Source organism: Heloderma suspectum, chromosome 5 (genome assembly GCF_057233095.1).
Source record: "Heloderma suspectum isolate Gila_16-S chromosome 5, 16-S_ref, whole genome shotgun sequence".
NCBI lineage: Eukaryota > Metazoa > Chordata > Lepidosauria > Squamata > Helodermatidae > Heloderma > Heloderma suspectum.
This window is the reverse complement of record NC_139462.1, coordinates 208,816,769-208,836,633: the sequence shown is the minus strand read 5'-3', so window position 1 is coordinate 208,836,633 and position 19,865 is coordinate 208,816,769. Positions and strand designations below refer to the sequence as shown.

Below are 19,865 nucleotides of genomic sequence, written 5' to 3'. Positions count from 1 at the left end.
TGTAGAAAGGCATTCTTAGTGGCTAACTCTACAGTGGTGCAAGTAGCTTTGGTGGACATCCACAACACCCTGATCATTTTAAGGACAGGCCATTCCATATTTGGGCTGGCTCTGGAATCTGGGGTTATAATGACAGGGGGGAAACTGCTAACATGCCATAGGAAGAAAATTCCTTCTGCTCACAAACATGGTCCATGATCAGGAAACTTCTAACAGCATCTGCCAAGTCAGCATTGGTCATGGCAGCCGCCACATGGACAGATTGCCCTTTGCTGACCCCCAGCCGCGAGCAGTTGACCCCATGAGGTGGGGTCAGCTCTTAGGAGTCTAAATTTAAATTTCAGGAAATGGTTTCAATTATTTAAGTTTTATATTAGTTTTAGGCTTGTCTGACACGAACATCAGATACTTCAAGAGTAGGTTTTGTTACTTTGTTTAGAAACAGGGATTTTCTTAGCATGATAATTGTACTCATAATCTTCATAAAGTTTTTCATAGGGAATATTGATAAACAACATTAGGAAACACAAGAACAGCCTAAAGTAGAATAGCATGCAACAATTAATGTTTTACAGGACCCATTCCTAATCTTTTTTCAGTGACATAATTTGTCCATTAAGTTCACTGCTATTCGTATGCATGCCGTTCAAAAATGATTTTTGTATGCTGTTCTAATTATTTTTCTTTTGCTTATTAATGTTATTTATTTGCTAATGTTTCTTATGTAAATGCTTATTTGAGATTATTAGTGCTTTTATCACACTGTGGGTAATCTCTGTTCCTAATCAAGGTAAAAAAAATTACATTACTCACATTTATTCCATAATAAGTGTCGACATGAGCTTTAATGTATAGTAACCATATTAACTAATATGGGTTAATTAATCCAAGGGAAAAAATCTATGAAGACAAGCCCTCAGAAACAGTGTAATATTTAAGTGCAGGTTATTAAAATTCACTTCATGAAAGTAGCTAGTGAGGCAGAATTTTCCCTAGATGTTATTCTGAGAATGCAGGCTAATTTTAGGTCAATAAAATCTCCTTAATGTTCATCATTTCCAGCAGTTACATAGGATTGTTTTTTCTGTTTTAAAAAAGAAAATTAACTGGCTATGCCAATCAAATATATAGTGCTGACATCTTTAATATATGAATTCTGGTTTGTTTTTTTAACAGCTTGGTAATTATTTTGTTCTCATTAAAATGGTTGAAATAACAGTGATGACTTTACCTTCCCACCAATTTAAGAAGTGGGATGTTGCTAAGCTTGTCAGATTCACAGAGTATGACCTGACACACTCATTGTTCCAACCAACACATCTGCCTAGAATTCCCTCCAGAGTATAGAGATAATATGAATAATGTTAAGCATATACCCCATAGACCATTGCTGTAGATGTGAATAATCAAACAGGAGGGGTCCTCCTTGCTAATCCTAATTAACCTTTATTTTAAATAAAAATTAAGGTTCCCCAACCAGAGATGTGGGCCCTTCATTAGGCCTGAAAAAATCCAGCTCATTAGAAAGTTTGCAGACAGCAGTAGCTGAGGTGACTTTGAATGGTGATATTCCTTTCCATCGTCCACGACCACGAATAATTCGAGGGCGAGGATGCAATGAAAGCTTCAGAGCTGCAATTGACAAATCGTATGACAAACCTGTTGCAGATGAGGATGATGAAGGCATGGAAACCTGTAAGTAAAACCTTCATGGAAATGTCTTTATTTTAATTACTTTTTGCTACTGATGGTCCTTTTAGGCTGCAATCCTATACGTACTTACCTGAGAGTAAGCCCCATTGAAAATAGTGGGGCTCACTTCAGAGTAGACAGAGTAGAAGTCATCTTCCTCTACTGCTTCTATGATCCTGCCTCCTGTTAAGGCATGGCAGTGGCTTCCGATCAAGTCATCATCATCATAGTAGAAGGATGACAACTATTTCTCCTCTTCCTCCTGGTAGAACAGGCATCTAAAAAGTGCATCTCACAAAGCAACCTGCCAGATCCGTCCCCCCTGCCCTACATCTGCCATGGTGGCAGCACTGCCTGGGGTTTCCTTTGCTAGCACTAGCAAAGGAATGCCTTCCTTATCTTTGATCTCTGACAACAGCAAAGGAAGGAATTCCCTTGCCATTAGCGGGAGAAATCCTTTCCTTAGCTCTGATCTCCCAGCAGAGTTCAGAGATAAGCAAGGAATGCCCTTGCTAGCGTTAGTGAGGTAATCCCCAGGCTTGTGTGCATGTTTGTGCGAATTCACATGTTTGTGCGTGTGCCCCCCGTGCAAGGGATGCACATGATGCAGCCCTCTGAGCCAAAAAAGTTGTACACGCTTGTTCTAGATTCTTGTTTGCTGTCTTAAAGCTTTCTTTTACTTTTACTTTTATCTCCTCCATGCTAGATTTTTACATTTCACCAAGCACAGTAGCCATGAAATTCCTCACATACTGGAGACCTCCAAATGATGCAGGCCTCTGATGAAGTCAGTGCTAGTGCTGTGCTGAATCCTGTCCCCTATTTTCAGGAACTTTTTCTTTCCCTGCAAAAGAGGCATTGTTTTTTCTGCCTCTTTTGCAGAGAGGGGAAGAATTTTGGAGAATTTTATCCTTGGGGAGGGGATCAGGGTTTTCCCACATACCTTTTTTTAAGTGTAGGTGATTCTTGAGGGGTCTTCTTTCTATATATTTTTTTCTTTTAAACACCCTCTGCACTTGCAAGAGCCCAAGACCCTTCTTCAGCTGGGGGTTCTTCCTGAATGCCTGTTGGAGAGGGCGAGGTCACGTGGTCTCCTGGAAATTCAGAAAGAACTGCTGGGCTGAAGAAGAGTCCTGGGCTCTTGCAAGTGTAGGGGGTGCTTAAAAAAAATAGAAAGAAGACCCCTCAAGAATTTCCTACACTTAAAAAGATATGCGGAAACCTTGTCTCCCTCCCCAAGGCGAAAACTCCCCCAAATTCTCACCTCTCCCAGCCTCTTTCACAAGAGTTTTCGTCCCCACCTCCCAAAATGCCAAAAATGGAAGAATCGACATTGTCGGCACAGCACTAGTAAGGACTGTGGTGGGAAGAGAAAGAGTTAAACTCCCCCGTCCCCAGTCCTGAGGCCGCTCAGGCATCTCTACAGCTGCTATTTACATAACAAAAACATCAATTATAGTCATAGAATACCTGTAAAAATGCCTTTTAAGGCCCCCATGTGCATAGATGGGGCACTTAGAGAAAAGAAGGAGCAGCCATTTGAGTGGCAAATAGTGCTCGTTGAGGGAGAGGGTCACCTGCCTCCTGCAAGTGGAGGGGTGTTTAAACAACAAGAAGACCCCTCAAGAATTGCCTACACTTAAAAAGTTATGTGGAAACTCTGTCCCCCTCCCCCGTAGAAAATTCTCCAAAATTCTCACCTCTCCTAGCCTCTTTCTCCAGAGTTTTTGCTTTGCCCTCACCCCCAGGAAATGGAAGAAAATGGAAGAAGTTTCGGCACAGCACTATCAGTGCTGTGCTGATGCTATTAGATATTCAGTTAGTGCCAGCAGTGTAGCCCAGTTCTTGTTCAACTAGCTCACAAAGTATAATAGAGGATTCTGGCTGACATCCCTTCCTGCTCTCCCCACCACCTATTCACATCAGGTGCCTTTCTCAGTCCTGTCTTGTTTTCTCTCTCTTCATGTCTTGTCTTATGCTGTCCCCTTGCTCTCTTTCTTTGCCTCCTTCCAAGTCTTTTCTTGAGGTTTCTTTCCATAGGAGAGCCTTTTTTGAACACAACTTCAGCCTTCTTTTACTAGTTTCTCCTTTGCCAACTGGCTTTTCATCTCCCCATCCCTGCTTCTCAGTGTCAGTTCCCTACTCACTCACTCTCACCCAGTGAGAGAGACTGGGATTAGGGCCCCTACTATATTCTGTATAGTGTCTAGCATACCCTTGGCACTAAGAGTTCCCTTACATTTACCTCATGTAGAACGGTTGTTATTTCTCTGAGGTCATTTTGGATCCACGATAAAAGTTTCCGGCCACGTGGTTCCTCCAGCCATCCTATGAAAGAAACAAATCCGCCAAAGGGCCAAGCATTGCTGCATGGCATGGTAAACATGCTGGGTGGAAAACTATATATTATGCATGGTGTGGAAAAGAACATGGGATCACCCAATGAAGCTGATTGGTGTGAGATTCCGGACAGACAAGTGGAAGTGCTTCTTCCCACAATGCATTATTAACCTGTGGAATTGCTGCTACAAGATGTAATGATGGCCACCAACTTGAATGGCTTTAAAGAGAGATTAAACAAAATTCATGGATACTAGGGCTGTCAAAGGCTATTAGTCATGATGGCTGTACATTACCTCCAGCTTCTGGGGAACACAACCGGGAGGTGTTATTACCCTCATGTCCTGCTTGTGGGCTTCACTTAGGCTTTTGGTTGGCCACTCTGGGAACAGAATGCCAGGCTATATAGGCCTTGGTCTGATTCAGTGCAGATCTTCTTATGGGTGGAAATCTTTATATATGGAGAGCAAGAAGATGAGCTCAGTGAAAAAGGAAGTTTTGTTAAACTTTTGTTCTAAAGTTTAACAAAAACGGGAAGAAATAAGTTGCTCTTGGAATGAAAAATCTTAGCATTAAAAGTTCATCCATAAAGTGACTAAAAATTACCTCTGTTCCTTAATTAGAATACGTAAGTTTGGCAGATCTAATAAAGCGTAAAGCAAGTGATCAGCTATTACCCATCCTAATGGGTATTCATTTACATATTCAGTTCCTTGACCCTAAGAATGACCAGACATGTGAAGGATGTCATTAACATAAAATAATCTTTTCAAACTTAACCTTATGATTATTAAACTGAACATCAATGGGCTAGTAAAATGACAATCGGCATTGAACAACAATACAGGGAAGAGCACATTAATTCAAATTGGCCAGAATTACATGAAAATTATTAAATTTTTAATATTGATGTTGAAGGATTTTCAGTGTCTCCTAGCAGAATAATTATTCTTTTCATTTCACAGTACATTTATACATTAAAAGTTTATGAATGAAAAAAGAAGCTGGGGAAGCTGAAGTAATTAGTTTGTCAGCTTGTCCACTGTCACAAGTAGTTTGAAAAATGAATTGGCACACTCCACTTTTTATGGATGTGTTTACATTTTAAGAATCTCTTGTCCTAATGAGCAAATTTGCTCCTACCAATTCACTGTTCTATTTTTTTTTAATCTGCTTCTAAAAATATCCCATAATTGAATCTGAGGACATTTGAAATATGATTTTCTCTTCCATACTTCAGCAGGATTAATTTTGCTTCATTCCACACCTGGCAATTTGAAACAGCTAAATGCTATTCTGGTGTTTCATGCTGCCAGTCTAGCTTAGTTGACCAGTAATATAGGGTGGCCGTGTGTCCTGTTTTACAGAGGAGAGTCCTCTTTTTGAAGGGGTGCCAGGGACATCTTTTGAAGGTGTTCTCTATTTGAAGGGCTATCCTGTCCAAGTCTGGTTTAAAGATAAAGAAACATAAGAATGGTTCAGCAGGCTGAACAGGCAGGCAAAGGGGTTACTTGTTCTCTGTCCTCCACACTGATGTGAGATGTACTATATTTCTGTTTAAATTATAATTATTATATTTTTTTCTAAATTTGCAGCTATACATGCAAATTTTCATATGCAAATTTTATGCAAATTATCCTTATTTTGTCCTCTTTTTTTTTGGTGATGCATTTCCTCTTTTTTGGCAATTCATGAGTGGCCACCCTATATAGGAAGTAGGACACTAGGGCTTGAATCCCCAAGGGCTCCCTGCATGAGCAAGAGGCACTTCTGCTTGCTCATGAGTGAGAGGTACCAATTTTTCTCCCCTCCACCATGGGTGCCACATTGTATGCCATTCTGGATGGTCCCCCATGTCTCAGCAGAGGTTGTTTGGAGTGTGCTAAGAACTGCAGCCGGGTGGGTGGGAGGAAGGCCTTGGTGGCTGTGTATGGTTCTTTAGGAAGTGATCCTCTTCTAACTTTATGCCCAATGTATGTGTCCTTCGGTACAAAATTCTCTGACTAATTTTTCACTGCTGCCATAAGCACATAATCTCTAAAAGCAAAGGTAGTCATGCTGGTCCATGAGAAAAAAAAATCCAAAATCTACAGTTGGGCAATTCTTGAATTACAACAAACCCAAAATTTGCAGAATTGTGCAAACTTTCGAGTTCTCCACAACTCTTTATCTGGCTAGGTGGTACAAAAAGCAGTGGTTGGGGAAAGAAACAGTGCCCCAATGTCCAAAGCCCAGGAGCTCTGCAGTTTAGATAGACTCAGTCTCAAAATAGAGATTTGCAGTCTGAATGAATTAGTCCGTGGTAGATGTTGCAGGTATGAGATTGCACCTAGCAATGCATGTTGGGAGAGAGAAGCAATTACTGATCTTTCTTTCTGAAAACATAAAGCTTGCACAATGTTGTGTCCTAAATTCACCTGCTCCAGGAGGGATGGAAGGGATCCATACAGGGCTCAGTGATGCCTCCCGTAGAAACGATCTGGTAGAGTTGCTAGATGTTACCATTGGAGCTGGACTTAGGCCTCCTATTTCAGGTAGTGTTAAAGGTCCCTTGACAAGGCTCCCTGGCCAAGCAGGGCAGGCAGCAGAGGGAGAATTAAACATAAGAACATAAGAAGAGCCCTGCTGGATCAGACCAAGGGTCCATCTAGTCCAGCATTCTGTTCACACAGTGGCCAACCAGCTGCCCATGGGAAACATGAATGCAACATGAGCTGCCCACAAGCAGAACATGAGTGCAACAGCCCTAAAGGGCATGACTGAGCCCTATCGAGGTGGGATGTGTCCAAACATGTTATATCTTTTTAGAATAGTTCAAAATTTAGAAAACCCTTTTCTCTCATTATAAAACTAACATTTCATCTTGCCAGTCAGTGACCCTTTCTGTGTTTTCAAGAAGAGCTGCATTGAAGTGTTTATAAAGAAATCTTGGTCATATCTTTCATGGAGTTCTAAAATTATAAGGATATGTTACATGATAGAGGACTACACTGACTCTGTGAACCTTTTTTTAACCCCCCCCCCCAATAATATAATTGCTGTCCCCAGAACAAGAGGCTATTCAAACAGAAAGAGACACATGGGAAGACTTTACATTTGGAGGAGGGTACCTATAGATTTTAATGGCTATAATCAGATAGTCACAGCTGACTTCTTGGGGTATTTGGATCATACTAATCACAGTGCTTGTTTTCAAACTCTTGGAATGGCTGATAAGAAACAGAGTTTCCATTCTCCGCTCTGTTGTCTGAGAGCAAGTCATTTGAATCTGAATAAATTGGAAGAGCTTTGTAATCTCTCTTGTGTCTTAATTGCTAGAGCCTCCGCTTGTATTAAATAACACAAGAAACATTCTAGAATCTCAGTTATGGAACATTCACATTCAATAGTTGCAGTTTCTCATGTGCATTTCGCTTGTATTATGGAGTAATTAGGAGAGTAGTTTCGCAATACTTTTCCTGTAGGTTCTCTTCAATGGAATATGTCTCTGCACTTCCATCATACTCAAAAGGACAGTCTGAATTAATCTTTTGCCTACAATTGAAGTGTGTGTGTGTGTGTGTGTGTGGGGAGACTCCCTTCAATGCTTTTTCAGTAATCTAACGTCATCTGTGGAGTATCACGAAAAAATCAGACGTTGCCTAGACTTGAATTTTAATGTGGCAGCATTTTCATATTTGTGAAACATTCGTGAACAGGTTGTTTATAACTGAAGGAAGAAACCTGCATGAAAAATCTGATTTAATTTGTGTTTAAAGAAGCCCCAAATCATGACAATCTGGGGAAAATAGATACCAGTTGATTGATTAGGATCAGGTTATAGGACGAACATAAGAAACGTCTTTATCCTGAGTCAGTCCACCTACTCAGTACTGTCTACAGTGACTGGCAGCAACTTCCCATTGGCCCATATAGCTCCATGTTGTCTACAATGATTGGCAACAACTCTCCCAGAGTTCCAAATGAGTCTTTTCCAGCTGCAGCTAGAAATACCTGGGATTGAACCTTTTGCCTGCAAGGCATGTGCTCTACCACTGAACTACAGTTGTTCCCATATATAAAGTGTTGGCCCTGATCCAAACAAGTGATTCATCCATCCCTTCTCTCATTGCCTTGCACGCAGCTTCTAAATCAGGGTATATGAGGGGGTTAAAAAGCAGTTTACAAGCGCTCAGTGAGAAGTTGCTGTTCAGAGAGCTATGTTGCATGTACACAAAACCTGTTTCAGTACATAAAAGGGCTCTCTGGATCACAGCGTAAGAAGTGAATATCAGGCTGTAGTTGCCTAAACTAGAGTTCATTGTACAGTTGAAGTTATATTAAAATGAGATACGGTGTGAAATGAATTGCAAAGCAGTGGGGAAGTCCACTTACCAACAAAGGGAAAAAATTGGGGCAGCCTTTGTTCTGTGCGGCGCACTGGAATCCTGCAGAATTTTCTATTGCAGTTAAGAGTCTGAAGTATTGTCCCTATGCAGCGGCTGTTTCTCCAGATGGCTAAACTGTTATTGCACAAAACTGAAACATCCTGAATGAGTATGTTCCCTGACCCTCAGCGGATGTGGCCATCCACTAAAGGAAGGAGGAGTATAATACAAGAAGAGTGTCACTGCATCAGACTGAAATCCCATATAGACTAGCATCCTATTTCCCACAGTATCCAACATGATGCCTCCAGAAAGCCACAATGGAGTTTTATCAAAGGGGTGATGTATATAAATAAAATTAAAAGCCCAGAAGGGGAGAGTGAAGGCAATCGCTTTCCCTGCCTGTTGTTCCCTCTCCCACAAGCAAGTCATGTTCAGAGGTATTCTGCCTTTCAACATGGATGTAATTTTTCACTGAGGTATTGAAACAACTCAGTATTGAAATAGCTGATGATGATCAAGAGGTGTGAATATTCAGCAGACTTGAGTGTCACAAGGTGGGATTGATTGTTTTTAATAGGAAGAGAAGTGTGCATAGAAATACTTCAATAAGCTATTAAGCCACATTGTTATTATCGCTATCCTTATTGAATGTCAAGTAGTATAAATTACTTTTAATTGCTTTGTATTTTTAACACTGCCTTAAAGCACAATGTGTGTGAGCCCTCACTTCCGATATTTCATTGTAGTATATATTGCCCCTTCTCTCCCTCTTCCTACCTTTTGAAAAGTATTGTGATACCTCAGTGCTCAGACAGATATCATAATGTATTTATTTTATTTCTGTCCCACCTTTCTGCCAAAGAATGGCACTCAAGGTGGCTAACCATAGAATCTGGATTAAAAACAAAATCTTAATGAAGCCATAAAAACTTAAATTTAAAAACACACAATTAAACACACTACAGTTAAAGAATTAAGCAGCTCCAAACAATTTTAAAATCCCTTCAGCAACAGGCCACTTACATACCCAAGACCTGCCTGAATAAAATGTCTTTGCCTACCAGCAGAAGGACAACAGAGACAGGCCAACTTAGCACTTTTAGATAGCACCTATATAAAACACTATATATTACATAACAAGTCTTATATCTTTGCCAGCCTAAAGGAACTCAAATGTGGAACTGAGCTGGTGTTTGAATTCAAAATGTAGAATTGAACCTTGAATGTGCACAAGTTTGTTTTTCATTCCAGTATCTCAGTCTTCAAGGCAGGTGTTTTAATGCATTTTGCATCTTTTCTTTTCTCCTTCAATTGGGTGTGGGGGTTAAGGTAGTGTCTGAATTTAAAATGGAGAAGTATGTTGTAAATGTACATACTAAACATCACTGTAATGTCTCAGTAGGCAATGGAGAAAATGGCAGCAATTGGTCATCATGATAAACCATGTTTTATAGGGATAAGAAAGAACCTAACTTCCTCCTGTGCTCACACACTCCCCCTCCCTTCTCCTCTTTCAGCATAGCTGCAAGGAGGAGTTCCAAAGTTTTGCTTCCTTTTCAATTAACTGCACCTTGTCTGCATTTCTTTTATTATAGTTCTATACTGCCCCATAGCTGAAGCTATTTGGGCAGTTCACAAAAATTATCATCTGAACCTGGCAAACTGTGATTAATCTTAACTATGGTTTATGAAGCTGGCTTGTTTCAACAAACCACAATTAAGATTAACCACTGTTTAGGATTCAGACATAATGCTAAACTCTGGTTCACTGAAATTAGAAGGGAAAGAGGAGGGGCAGGATAGTACACCAGGCTAGACCCATTCTTATCATGAGAAATCACGGTTTAATGGGATATCCCAATCCAGCCATTGTGTTACACATGCACAGATGCAATGAACCAGAATGCCAAACAAGGAAGTTAAACCAAAAGCCCCACTTTGCTCAGAACCCCCAAAGCTCAGTACCATGAAGCCTATGTCTTTGGCTCTCAGAGACAAACATAAAGAGTCACAGACTGGGGGCTGCAGATTGCCACTTGTGTGGTTGCTGGGGGTTGGAGGGTAATGCCTGTTCATCTTGGGTGAACAGGTATGGTTACCCAATAGTCATGAGGTTGGTTGTTAATCTATATTTGCCTGAAATTGATGCAGGGAAAAGTTTCTAATCTTTTAAAATCTAATCTTCTACCCCCACTAAAATTCTTACTCTTTCAGTGGAAGAAGACACTGAGGAAAGCTCACGATCAGGAAGAGAATCCGTGTCCACATCGAGTGACCAACCATCTCATTCTCTGGAAAGACAGATGAATGGCAGTCAAGATAAAGGGGAGCGGAAAAAAATTGGGAAGGACAAGAAGAAAGATCGAGATAAAGAGAAGGATAAAATTAAAGCCAAGAAAGGAATGCTCAAGGGCCTGGGGGACATGTTCAGGTAGGAGTTGTGTGTATGACAGCAGAAAAGTTGGAGCTTTGTATCTCATTGTTTGTGCTGTGTTGATGCTCAAATGTCATACTCGGGAGTCGGGACCCATTATTCTCATGACAATGTTTATTTCATTACCCATTTCCAAAATACTAACACGTCAAGCATATTTTAAATGTACCACTGAATGCCTCCTCACTGAGTCACCATCTGTCCTGTGATGGCTGTTATTCAATCAGAGCGAGTTCCATTACACCAAGATTGATACAAGTTTGTCATGTCTCAGTAACATTTCAAGACCTCTTAGCCACTTTCAAGGTGAAATAGTGACAAAGTGACACCTTCGTTACATCTGGGCAAGGGTCAGCATTTTTACAAAACAAAGGAATACTCAAGTAGCCCTTGATATTCCTTATCTGTATGATGATTCCTTATTGAAATGTTATAGACCCAGTTCATATCAACACAAGCTGCTTGAAATATTAGTGTGGAGACAGCTTCGGGTAGTATGCTGGAGACTTCCCCACATGATTCTGGTGGTTTTCACTAATCCAACACAATCTCTCTGGTTTTGAAGTTCAGATGGAGCAAATTTCCCAAACCAAGTGAGGAGCTGCTCCACAGAATTGGCTTGCCATGTAAGGCTTTGGTTTTCAATGAACTAGTATATTGCAGCTTGCATATGTGAACTGAGCATTAGCAATGTAGAGTCAGCCATAATTCCTGAATCATGGGTGCATTGCAAGAAGTTAAGGATCAAGAGTACTTGCAGATGAGGTTTTTAGTATTGCAGTTGCCCTGCCTCATTCACAGCATTTTATGGGGCGGTAACAGGGATGACAACATTGGACTGGTTTGCACGCTCACCACAGTGGGTTGTGGCACATGCCAGTGGCCATTGCATATATTCAAGTCATGGCAGGTGGTCTCTACTGCTGATTGTGACGTCCGAACTTGGCGAGGGTGGATAGTTGCCGTAGTTAGCAAATCACCCACAACCCATGGACGGTTTTTGGGTTGGAGGTGGTTTGTTAACCACGGCAACAACTAGGAATGTATGAGAAATTTGTTTCAGTTTGCTTTTTATCAGGATTTACCCAGTTTGCACCTTCCAGACCAAACATGGACTTGGACACAAGCTGTGATCGAACTCTGTACATGTCCGAGTTTGCCATATGATTTGCAGACCCAAAAAATTATGTTCAACAGCATGCGTACATTTGAAAAATGTGAATGAAAAAATGTGTGCTTTTGAAAAATGCACACAAATACAATTTAATCAATGGGAGAAGAATGTATAGATATCAAAGATGCACACAATTGATGCGTACATTTGGAAAAATACGCATGAAAATACCCATGGATTTTCATGCAAAAAGAAAACCACAAAGCTCGCAATCTGATACAGACTTCAGTCAGAACGAGCTTTGAGGTGGAATTTGAAGAACTTTGGCAAGCTCAAGTTTTGGTGATTTACACATCCCTAGCAACAACCCACTTTGCACTGGGTTCAGATGTTATGATAAGCTGCAGTTTGAATATTTACAATGGCTGCCGCCATGCACTGCAACCCATCGTGGCTTAAATAAGCCACGGTGGGCTGCGGTGATCATGCAAACCAGGCTATTGTCTTCCATTTGTAACCCTCCCATGTTTTCCCACCACTACTTCCATCTTTTTCCTTTCCACAGAATAGCCGTTAAGCAATAGCTGCACAATCTATTTCATTGGTAGCACTAGGTGTTTTCCATTTGGAAGTACTCTAAGATCAAACTGCTTGAACTAGAACGCTAGGAAGTCACTGGGCAGTCACCCAGTGTAGTATTGATTTGATTTGGACAGTATTTGTTGGATTTTTTAATGAGAGGTAAACTTTGGCTGTTCTTGGGGGGTGGCTGTCCCCCAACCATATTCCCTTAGAAGGCAGTGGAAGGGGGGCAGCTTTCGAGGCACTGCCTCAAGCATATAATCGGTTCTACACTTTCCTGTTTTCATTAACTGTTTTGACCTCTGACATCCTCCCTGAATGCATGTACTATTGCATTTTCTGCTCTGAGAGAGTTCTAGACATTTCTGTTCTCTTGAGCTGTCCCCAGCCCAGCCTTCTCCATGGAGAGACTCTGTTAGCCATAAGGCTATGTGACTTCCCACCAGGTTCCTACTTCTCTAATGGTGTGTTGCCCCTGCAGTAGGCTCTGAACTCGTAATTTAGAGGTGCGAAGATAGTGATAAACAAGATCCAGGTTTACTGATAAATGAGTACTTTATTGAGTAACTTACAGCACACAGGCATACCCAATGGTTGGATCAGACAGCTTCTCTGAACCCAGAGCCATGAGGTTCAATGGGTTTTATACAATATATGTTAGCAATAAGGCAGCATAACAGCAGCAAGGAGCCCTAGTGTTCATTCCCAGCATAGACTAGAAGTATTTGGTTCTCAGCACAGCTACCTAAGATAAACAAACTTTGCTTCCCAGGCACATCTTGATATCGGCCTTCTGACTCATCTCAACATGCTCAGAGGCCTACTAGCATGGGAATTGCACCAATAATGAACTTAAGCAAGCATTATGGATCTCTAGGCCCCTCTAACACTACAGGTGACTTGGTTACGCTCCTGGGGCCAATACAAATGGTTCCCCCTCCCATGTCTCCTGTAGTTGTCTTGGTTTTATTATTGTTGCTTAACTTGTTTTACTGAATATTGTTAATGGGGGGTGTTAAATGATACAAGTCGCCTTGAGTGCTCCTGTGACAGTGGAATGGCAGGATATTTTTTTACATAAATAAAATATTGGCCAGATATTTCCAGGGAGGCTGTGGCATATGCTGCACAATGAAATGTTCTAAAACACACTGAAAAGACAGGCGCGCACACACACACACACACACACACACACTTCACCTGGTTACAGTTCTGTATAGTAAAAATAAGGTTTCCTGCATTTATACCTCTTATCTCAATCTCTCTGTGTCATGTTTCTTTGTTACTGATATCCGTATTGGCTCACGTTCAATAAGTGAGACGCTATTCATTTTCTGTAGTTTGAAAGTAGTTATGTAACTTATACACTGGTCTTAAATGAAGAAGGTTGGATCGAAGGCTGCCCTTCTGTTCAAAGAAGTGGCTTCAATCGAGCAGAAGATTTTTCTTGCAGCCTTCCCATGCTACCTACTGTTACAGAAAACCCACCAATTATTCGGAGCAATTTTTAACCAGGGATGGGGGAGAAAAATCAGTAAAAATTGCCTCCCCCTTTCCATGAATTGAGAGTGCCCTGTTCCGTGAGCAGAACTCCACTCATGGATATCTGGATCCATTTCAGAGGAGCGGGAGGCATAGTTGGTTAACTGTTTGCTCTTCTTTGCCTTCTGGCTCTACATCCATTTTTATCTTTTCCTTTAGGACATAGCTGATGGCAGTGTGGTGTTAACAGTGTCAGACTAGGGGTGAGAAGAACCAAGTTCAAATGTTCAGTCAGCCATGAAGTTTACTGGCTGGCCTTGGGCCAGTTGCTATCTCTCAGCCTAGTTTACCTCACAGGGATTTTATGAGGATTACCTGAAGAAATGAACCTGTCAGGGGTGCCTCTGAGCATAGGCAGTGGCAGAGTAGCTCAGAGTCCAAAGAGGAACTGCAAAACATGGGGGAGAAACTTTCCCAGACTCTTCCAGACAGGGAGGAACAGCCTCCTGAGGTTTTAATAGTCCAGCTGGATGGAGAGATCCTCTCTTCACACACACACACACACACACACACACACACACACACACCGTGAGAGATAGTGAACAGGGAGAGGTGGGGCTTGGACAGCCTGAATTCTTAGAAGCCAGGCGCAGACGCAGGGCCAAGAGAGAGATGGCAGGGATGGAGCTGAGGCGATCTGCGCGATTGGCCCAGCAGGAACAGCTACACGTAGATTTATCTCGAGACAGAGGGAGATCCCGCCCCCATCCCTTAAGTTAGGGAAATGTGCCCGCCTTTTCTCAAATGGTAGGCAACTTTCAGTCTTCCTGGTTTCTCTTTGAAATCTCTGAAGGCATTTCCTTTGTAGACTGTGAGTTACTGACAATTAGCATCTGTATGACCCATTGAAGTAAAAGGATTCAAGAGTTGTGGATAGAAGCCTCTTGTCTGTGTTTTAATTTTGGCTATTGAAGTTCAGCAGGGACAAAAGAGATACCTGACAGAACCTTATAGACCACCCCTGAGCTTAGAAGAAAGATGGGTTAAAAATGTAGTATACGAAATAATACATATCCAGGTGAGAGCTTATTGTTTACTTGGTTTTGGGGGAGGCAAGGTAAAACAATGCTACTTAATTAAAGTAGGGGTAGGGTCTCTGAAAGACTACACCTTTTCTTTGACGGCAGACGGCAGACTACCAAAACCTCTGGTGGGTACAAATCCACCCAAATACATATAAACTATGAGATAATATATGATAAACAATTGCTTTGGATCTTGTTTTTTAACTTTGTGGATTCATAATTTTGTATCTTCCATGAAAACAGTAGCCAATGAAATAATTGTTTTACATATATTATCTGTCAGTATGGGTGCTGGAGAAATTCAAGACAGACTAAAATGAGTTCAGATTTTTAAGAATCTGCCCTGCGGAATCCTCTGCGGAGTGACCCCCTCAGGCCGCATGGAGTCCATGGACTTTCAGGTGTTTTTTTTTACTTTCCCAAAATGTATGCATATTTATTTGTAGGAAAATACGCACGTTTCTGCTGAGGAAAAGTTGAATGGAAGGGGGGACAATATGGTAAATGTTATGTACTGAGGTAAATTATGTAAATTGTTATGAAACCTTTTATGTAATTATTTGCGTATTTTTCCGCATGAGGAAAAAAATAATTCACATCTGAGTATGAGTGGACGACAGAACAAAAGGCCCCTGACAATCCACAAAACACAGACAAAGCAGGTTTTGCACAGTCCGTACAACCCTATCTGGTGGTTTGGGATATTTATTTGGATGGATTTGTGCATACCATGGTTGTTTGGAGTCCACTCTTGCCTGCCTGCAAAACACTGCTTTTTATGCTTCTAAACCAGCATGTCCCCAGGCATAAGGCAGCAAGAAACATGGGCAGGCACATGGACTCCTTGCTTTGTAAATATCAGGCTTCCTATTTTGGTTCATGCACCATAAAGCCCATGAACTAATATAGTACAAGAGTGCTTTTTTGGTTACAGTCAGCTGTCATGTAGGCAAACCCTGTGTTCCCTTGTCTTCAGTTGCTGTTGTATCATGTCACATAAAATATTGAAAAATCTGTTTCTCTAGTCTGATGTTCAAAGCTGTTCTCTTTCTCCTTAGTTTATGCTGCTGCTGGTGGGGTTTTTTCTATCTCCTTGCTGTTTCACAGTTACAGATGTCTGGAAGATTGAATTACTTGGCATTTGGGGTGGGGGTTAACTTCTTGTCTGCATACTAGATGGCTGGTACAGAAGCAGTACAAGCCTGTCAACTGTAGTTAAAGGATAAGGCTGTGTGGCTGCATGCTTCCTTCTGTAGCCTCCCCACCAGACCTGCCATCCCCCTATTACAGGTTATATCCATCTGCCCATTGTACCCTATGCTTGACACAGACCAAGGTTTGTTTCTAACCTAGAACCTATTTCTTTTTTTCTTCTAAAATTATTTTATTGTAAATTTCAACAAAAGAAAAACCATAAAAAAGAAAGGAGAAAAGGAGAAAAAAAGAAAATAATAGAACTACATGATTTAAGTGTATCAATTCCAGTTGATATATATGAAGAGTGTGTGTGTGTGTGTGTGTACACACACACACACTATCAGGTACACACACTATCAGCCACAGTTGGCTACAGAATCAGACTCAAAGAGTGCTTATCAATGGGACCTTCTCAAACCGAGGAGAGGTAACGAGTGGGGTACCGCAGGGCCAAGTGCTCTTCAACATTTTTATTAATGACTTGGAGGAGGTGGAGGGAATGCTGATCAAATTTGCAGATGACACAAAATTGGGTGGGATAGCTAATACCCTGGAAGACAGAAACAAAATTCTAAGTGATCTTGATAGGCTGGAGCACTGAGCTGAAAACAACAGAATGAAATTTAATGAGGATAAATGCCAAGTTTTGCACCTAGGAAAAAGAAACCAAATACACAGTTACAAGATGGGGGAGACTTGGCTCAACAATACTACAAGCAAGAAGGGCCTTAGAATTGCTGTAGATCACAAGCTGAATATGAGCCAACAATGTGATGTGGCTGCAAAAAAGGCAAATGCTGTTTTGGGCTGCATTAATAGAAGTATAGCTTCCAAAGTACTAGTTCCCCTCTACTCAGCACTAGTTAGGCCTCATCTTGAGTACTGTGTCCAGTTCTGGGCACCACATTTTAAGGAGGATGCAGACAAACTGGAAAAGGTTCACAGGAAGACAGCAAAGATGTTCAGGGGCCTGGAAACAAAGCCCTATGAGGTGAGACTGAAAGAACTGGACATGTTTAGCCTTGAGAAGAGAAGACTGAGGGGAGATATGATAGCACTCTTCAAGTACTTGAAAGGTTGTTACAGAGAGGAAGGCCAGGATCTCTTCTCGATCATCCCAGAGTGCAGGACACGGAATAATGGGCTCAAGTTACAGGAAGCCAGATTCCGGCTGAACATCAGGAAAAACTTCCTGACTTCTAGAGCAATATGACAGTGGAACCAATGACCTAGGGAGGTAGTGGGCTCTCCTACACTGGAGGCATTCAAGATGAAGCTGGACAGCCATCTGTCAGGGATGCTCTGACCTGGACTTGATAGTCTTATAGGCCCCTTCCAACCCTACTATTCTATGATTCTATGAGATATATATATATATATATATATATATGTGTGTGTGTGTGTGTGTGTGTGTATATGTCAGGAGCACCATAGCGGACTCTTTCAGTAGACTCCAATAGCCAACTCAAGACACAGACGAAAGGATTCTTTTCAAGGCTTTAATCCTTTTACAACTTAATGACTCTTTCAGATACTAATCACCAGCGACTAAGCAAGGAACAGCAGAGTAGCCTATGCTCCGAGTAGGCAGTTGATCCCCGATTGAAGGAGAATCACTTGAAGACCCTGAACTTATGGGCTAGGGAGAGATCCTCCCTTTTTCCCTTGGGTCCATGGGAGGCGGCCGTTGCTTGCACGCCAAATGGGCACTAGGCCTCCTTTCTGCACCCTCCATCGCTCGTTGCTTCCTGCGTCTGCGTCAAGCGTCTAGCAAGCCCCCCTCCCGCACTTTCTGCGAGGATCACTATCTATCTCAGGAATGGTGGCAGGAGGAATCTCTGCCAGCTGCTGTGCCTGTGAGGGATGAGCTGGCTCCTTGCCCACGGATTGCTGATCCTCCTCAGAATCAGAACTGCTCTGGGGTTCTATCGGCTCAGTTTCCACCCTGACGATAGATAGATAGATAGATAGATAGATAGATAGATATAGATATATGAGAAAATACAGCTTTCTAGATTGAGAAAATTATGCATAAAGTTCCACAAAAGCAGACTAAATGTCCATATATGTGTCCATTTGTGAGTGGCACCTATATACCACCCGTTCAAATGTTGATAGCGTTGTTCAGTCCTCAATCCATTGCATTATAGGAAGAGGTTATTTATCCTTCCACTGTTGTAATATCAGTCTTTTAGCCATCAGAAGGGCATGGAGAATCCATTTACGCTGGCCGTATGTTAACTCCCAGGAAGCAGGTAAATAATTTAAGAGGACATGTAAGTCAGTAAATTTTAAAAAGTGTTCCAATACAAAGTTTATCCTTAAAATAACCTTCTCCAAAAAGGAGGCAACTATTGGGCATTGCCAAAATATACAGTCAGTGCCAGAAACATTGGAACAAGGATAACTGTTTTGGCAGTTGGCCTCTGTACACCACCACATTGAAGTTGAAAGGAAACACCCCCAGATGGGAGCAAAGTCAGGACTTTCAGCTGTAATTCAAGGGGTTTGACAAAAGTGGGGCACTAACCATTCAGGAAGGACAGCCAGTGGCATACACACACACCCATCCTTGGTGGCTCATAAGTAATGGAATGAATGGCTGACAAGCAGCTGCATGGCTAGGTGTGGCCTATTTCCTGGGTACCCCATGACCAATCAAGCAGATAAAAGGCCTGGAGGTGGTTCTGAGTGTTCCATTTGCATTTGGTAGCTGTTCACTGGAACTCCCAATATGAGGTCCAAAGAGGTGTCCATGCGAGGAAGGAGGCCATCATTAGGCTGAGGAAACAAAATAAACCCATCAGAGTGATAGCAAAAACAGTGCGTGGGGCCAATACAACATCATGAAAAAGAAGGAATTAACTGGCAAGCTCAGCAACAGCAAAAGGCCTGGAAGACCACGGAAGACAACTAAAGTGGATGACTGCAGAATTCTGCTCATGGTGAAGAGGAACCCTTTTACAACATCTAGCCAGGTCAAGAAAGCTCTTGAGGAGGTAGGCATGTCATTGTCAACATCTACAGTCAAGAGACGGCTTTATGAATGTAAATACAGAGGCTTCACAACAAGGTGCAAACCACTGGTAATGCTCAAGAACAGACAGGCCAGATTAGCCTTTGCCAGCAACCACCTAAAAAAGCTTGCCTAGTTATGGAATAAGATTCTTTGGACTGATGAAACCAAGATTAACTTGTACCAGAATGATGGGAAGAGAAAAGTATGGAGAAGGAAAGGAACAGCTCATGATCCAAAGCATACCACATCATCTGTCAGACATGGTGGAGGCAGTGTTATGGCATGGGCATGTATGGCTGCCAATGGAACTGGGTCACTGGTGTTTATTGATAACCTGACCGCTGATAAAAGCAGCAGGATGAATTCTGAAGTGTATAGGGCTATACTTTCTGCTCAGATTCAGCCGAATGCTGCCAAACTGATAGGACGCCGCTTCATATTGCAGATGGATAATGACCCAAAACATACAGCAAAAGCTACCCAAGAGTTTCTCCAGGCAAAGAAGTGGGATGTTCTTCAATGGCCAAGTCAGTGACCTGATCTCAACCCA

The 19,865-nt window shown here is 41.8% G+C and overlaps 1 protein-coding gene across 1 annotated transcript in view; it reads left to right on the top strand.

The window, feature by feature from the left end:
• PARD3 (par-3 family cell polarity regulator) overlaps positions 1 to 19,865 on the top strand; it is a 798,354-nt gene that overhangs the window by 578,297 nt on the left and 200,192 nt on the right. Inside the window, exons 19-20 of the mRNA XM_084859201.1 lie at positions 1,468 to 1,695; positions 10,617 to 10,833. Coding sequence (XP_084715327.1) covers positions 1,468 to 1,695; positions 10,617 to 10,833 — 445 coding nt within the window. The remainder of the gene's footprint in view (positions 1 to 1,467; positions 1,696 to 10,616; positions 10,834 to 19,865) is intronic.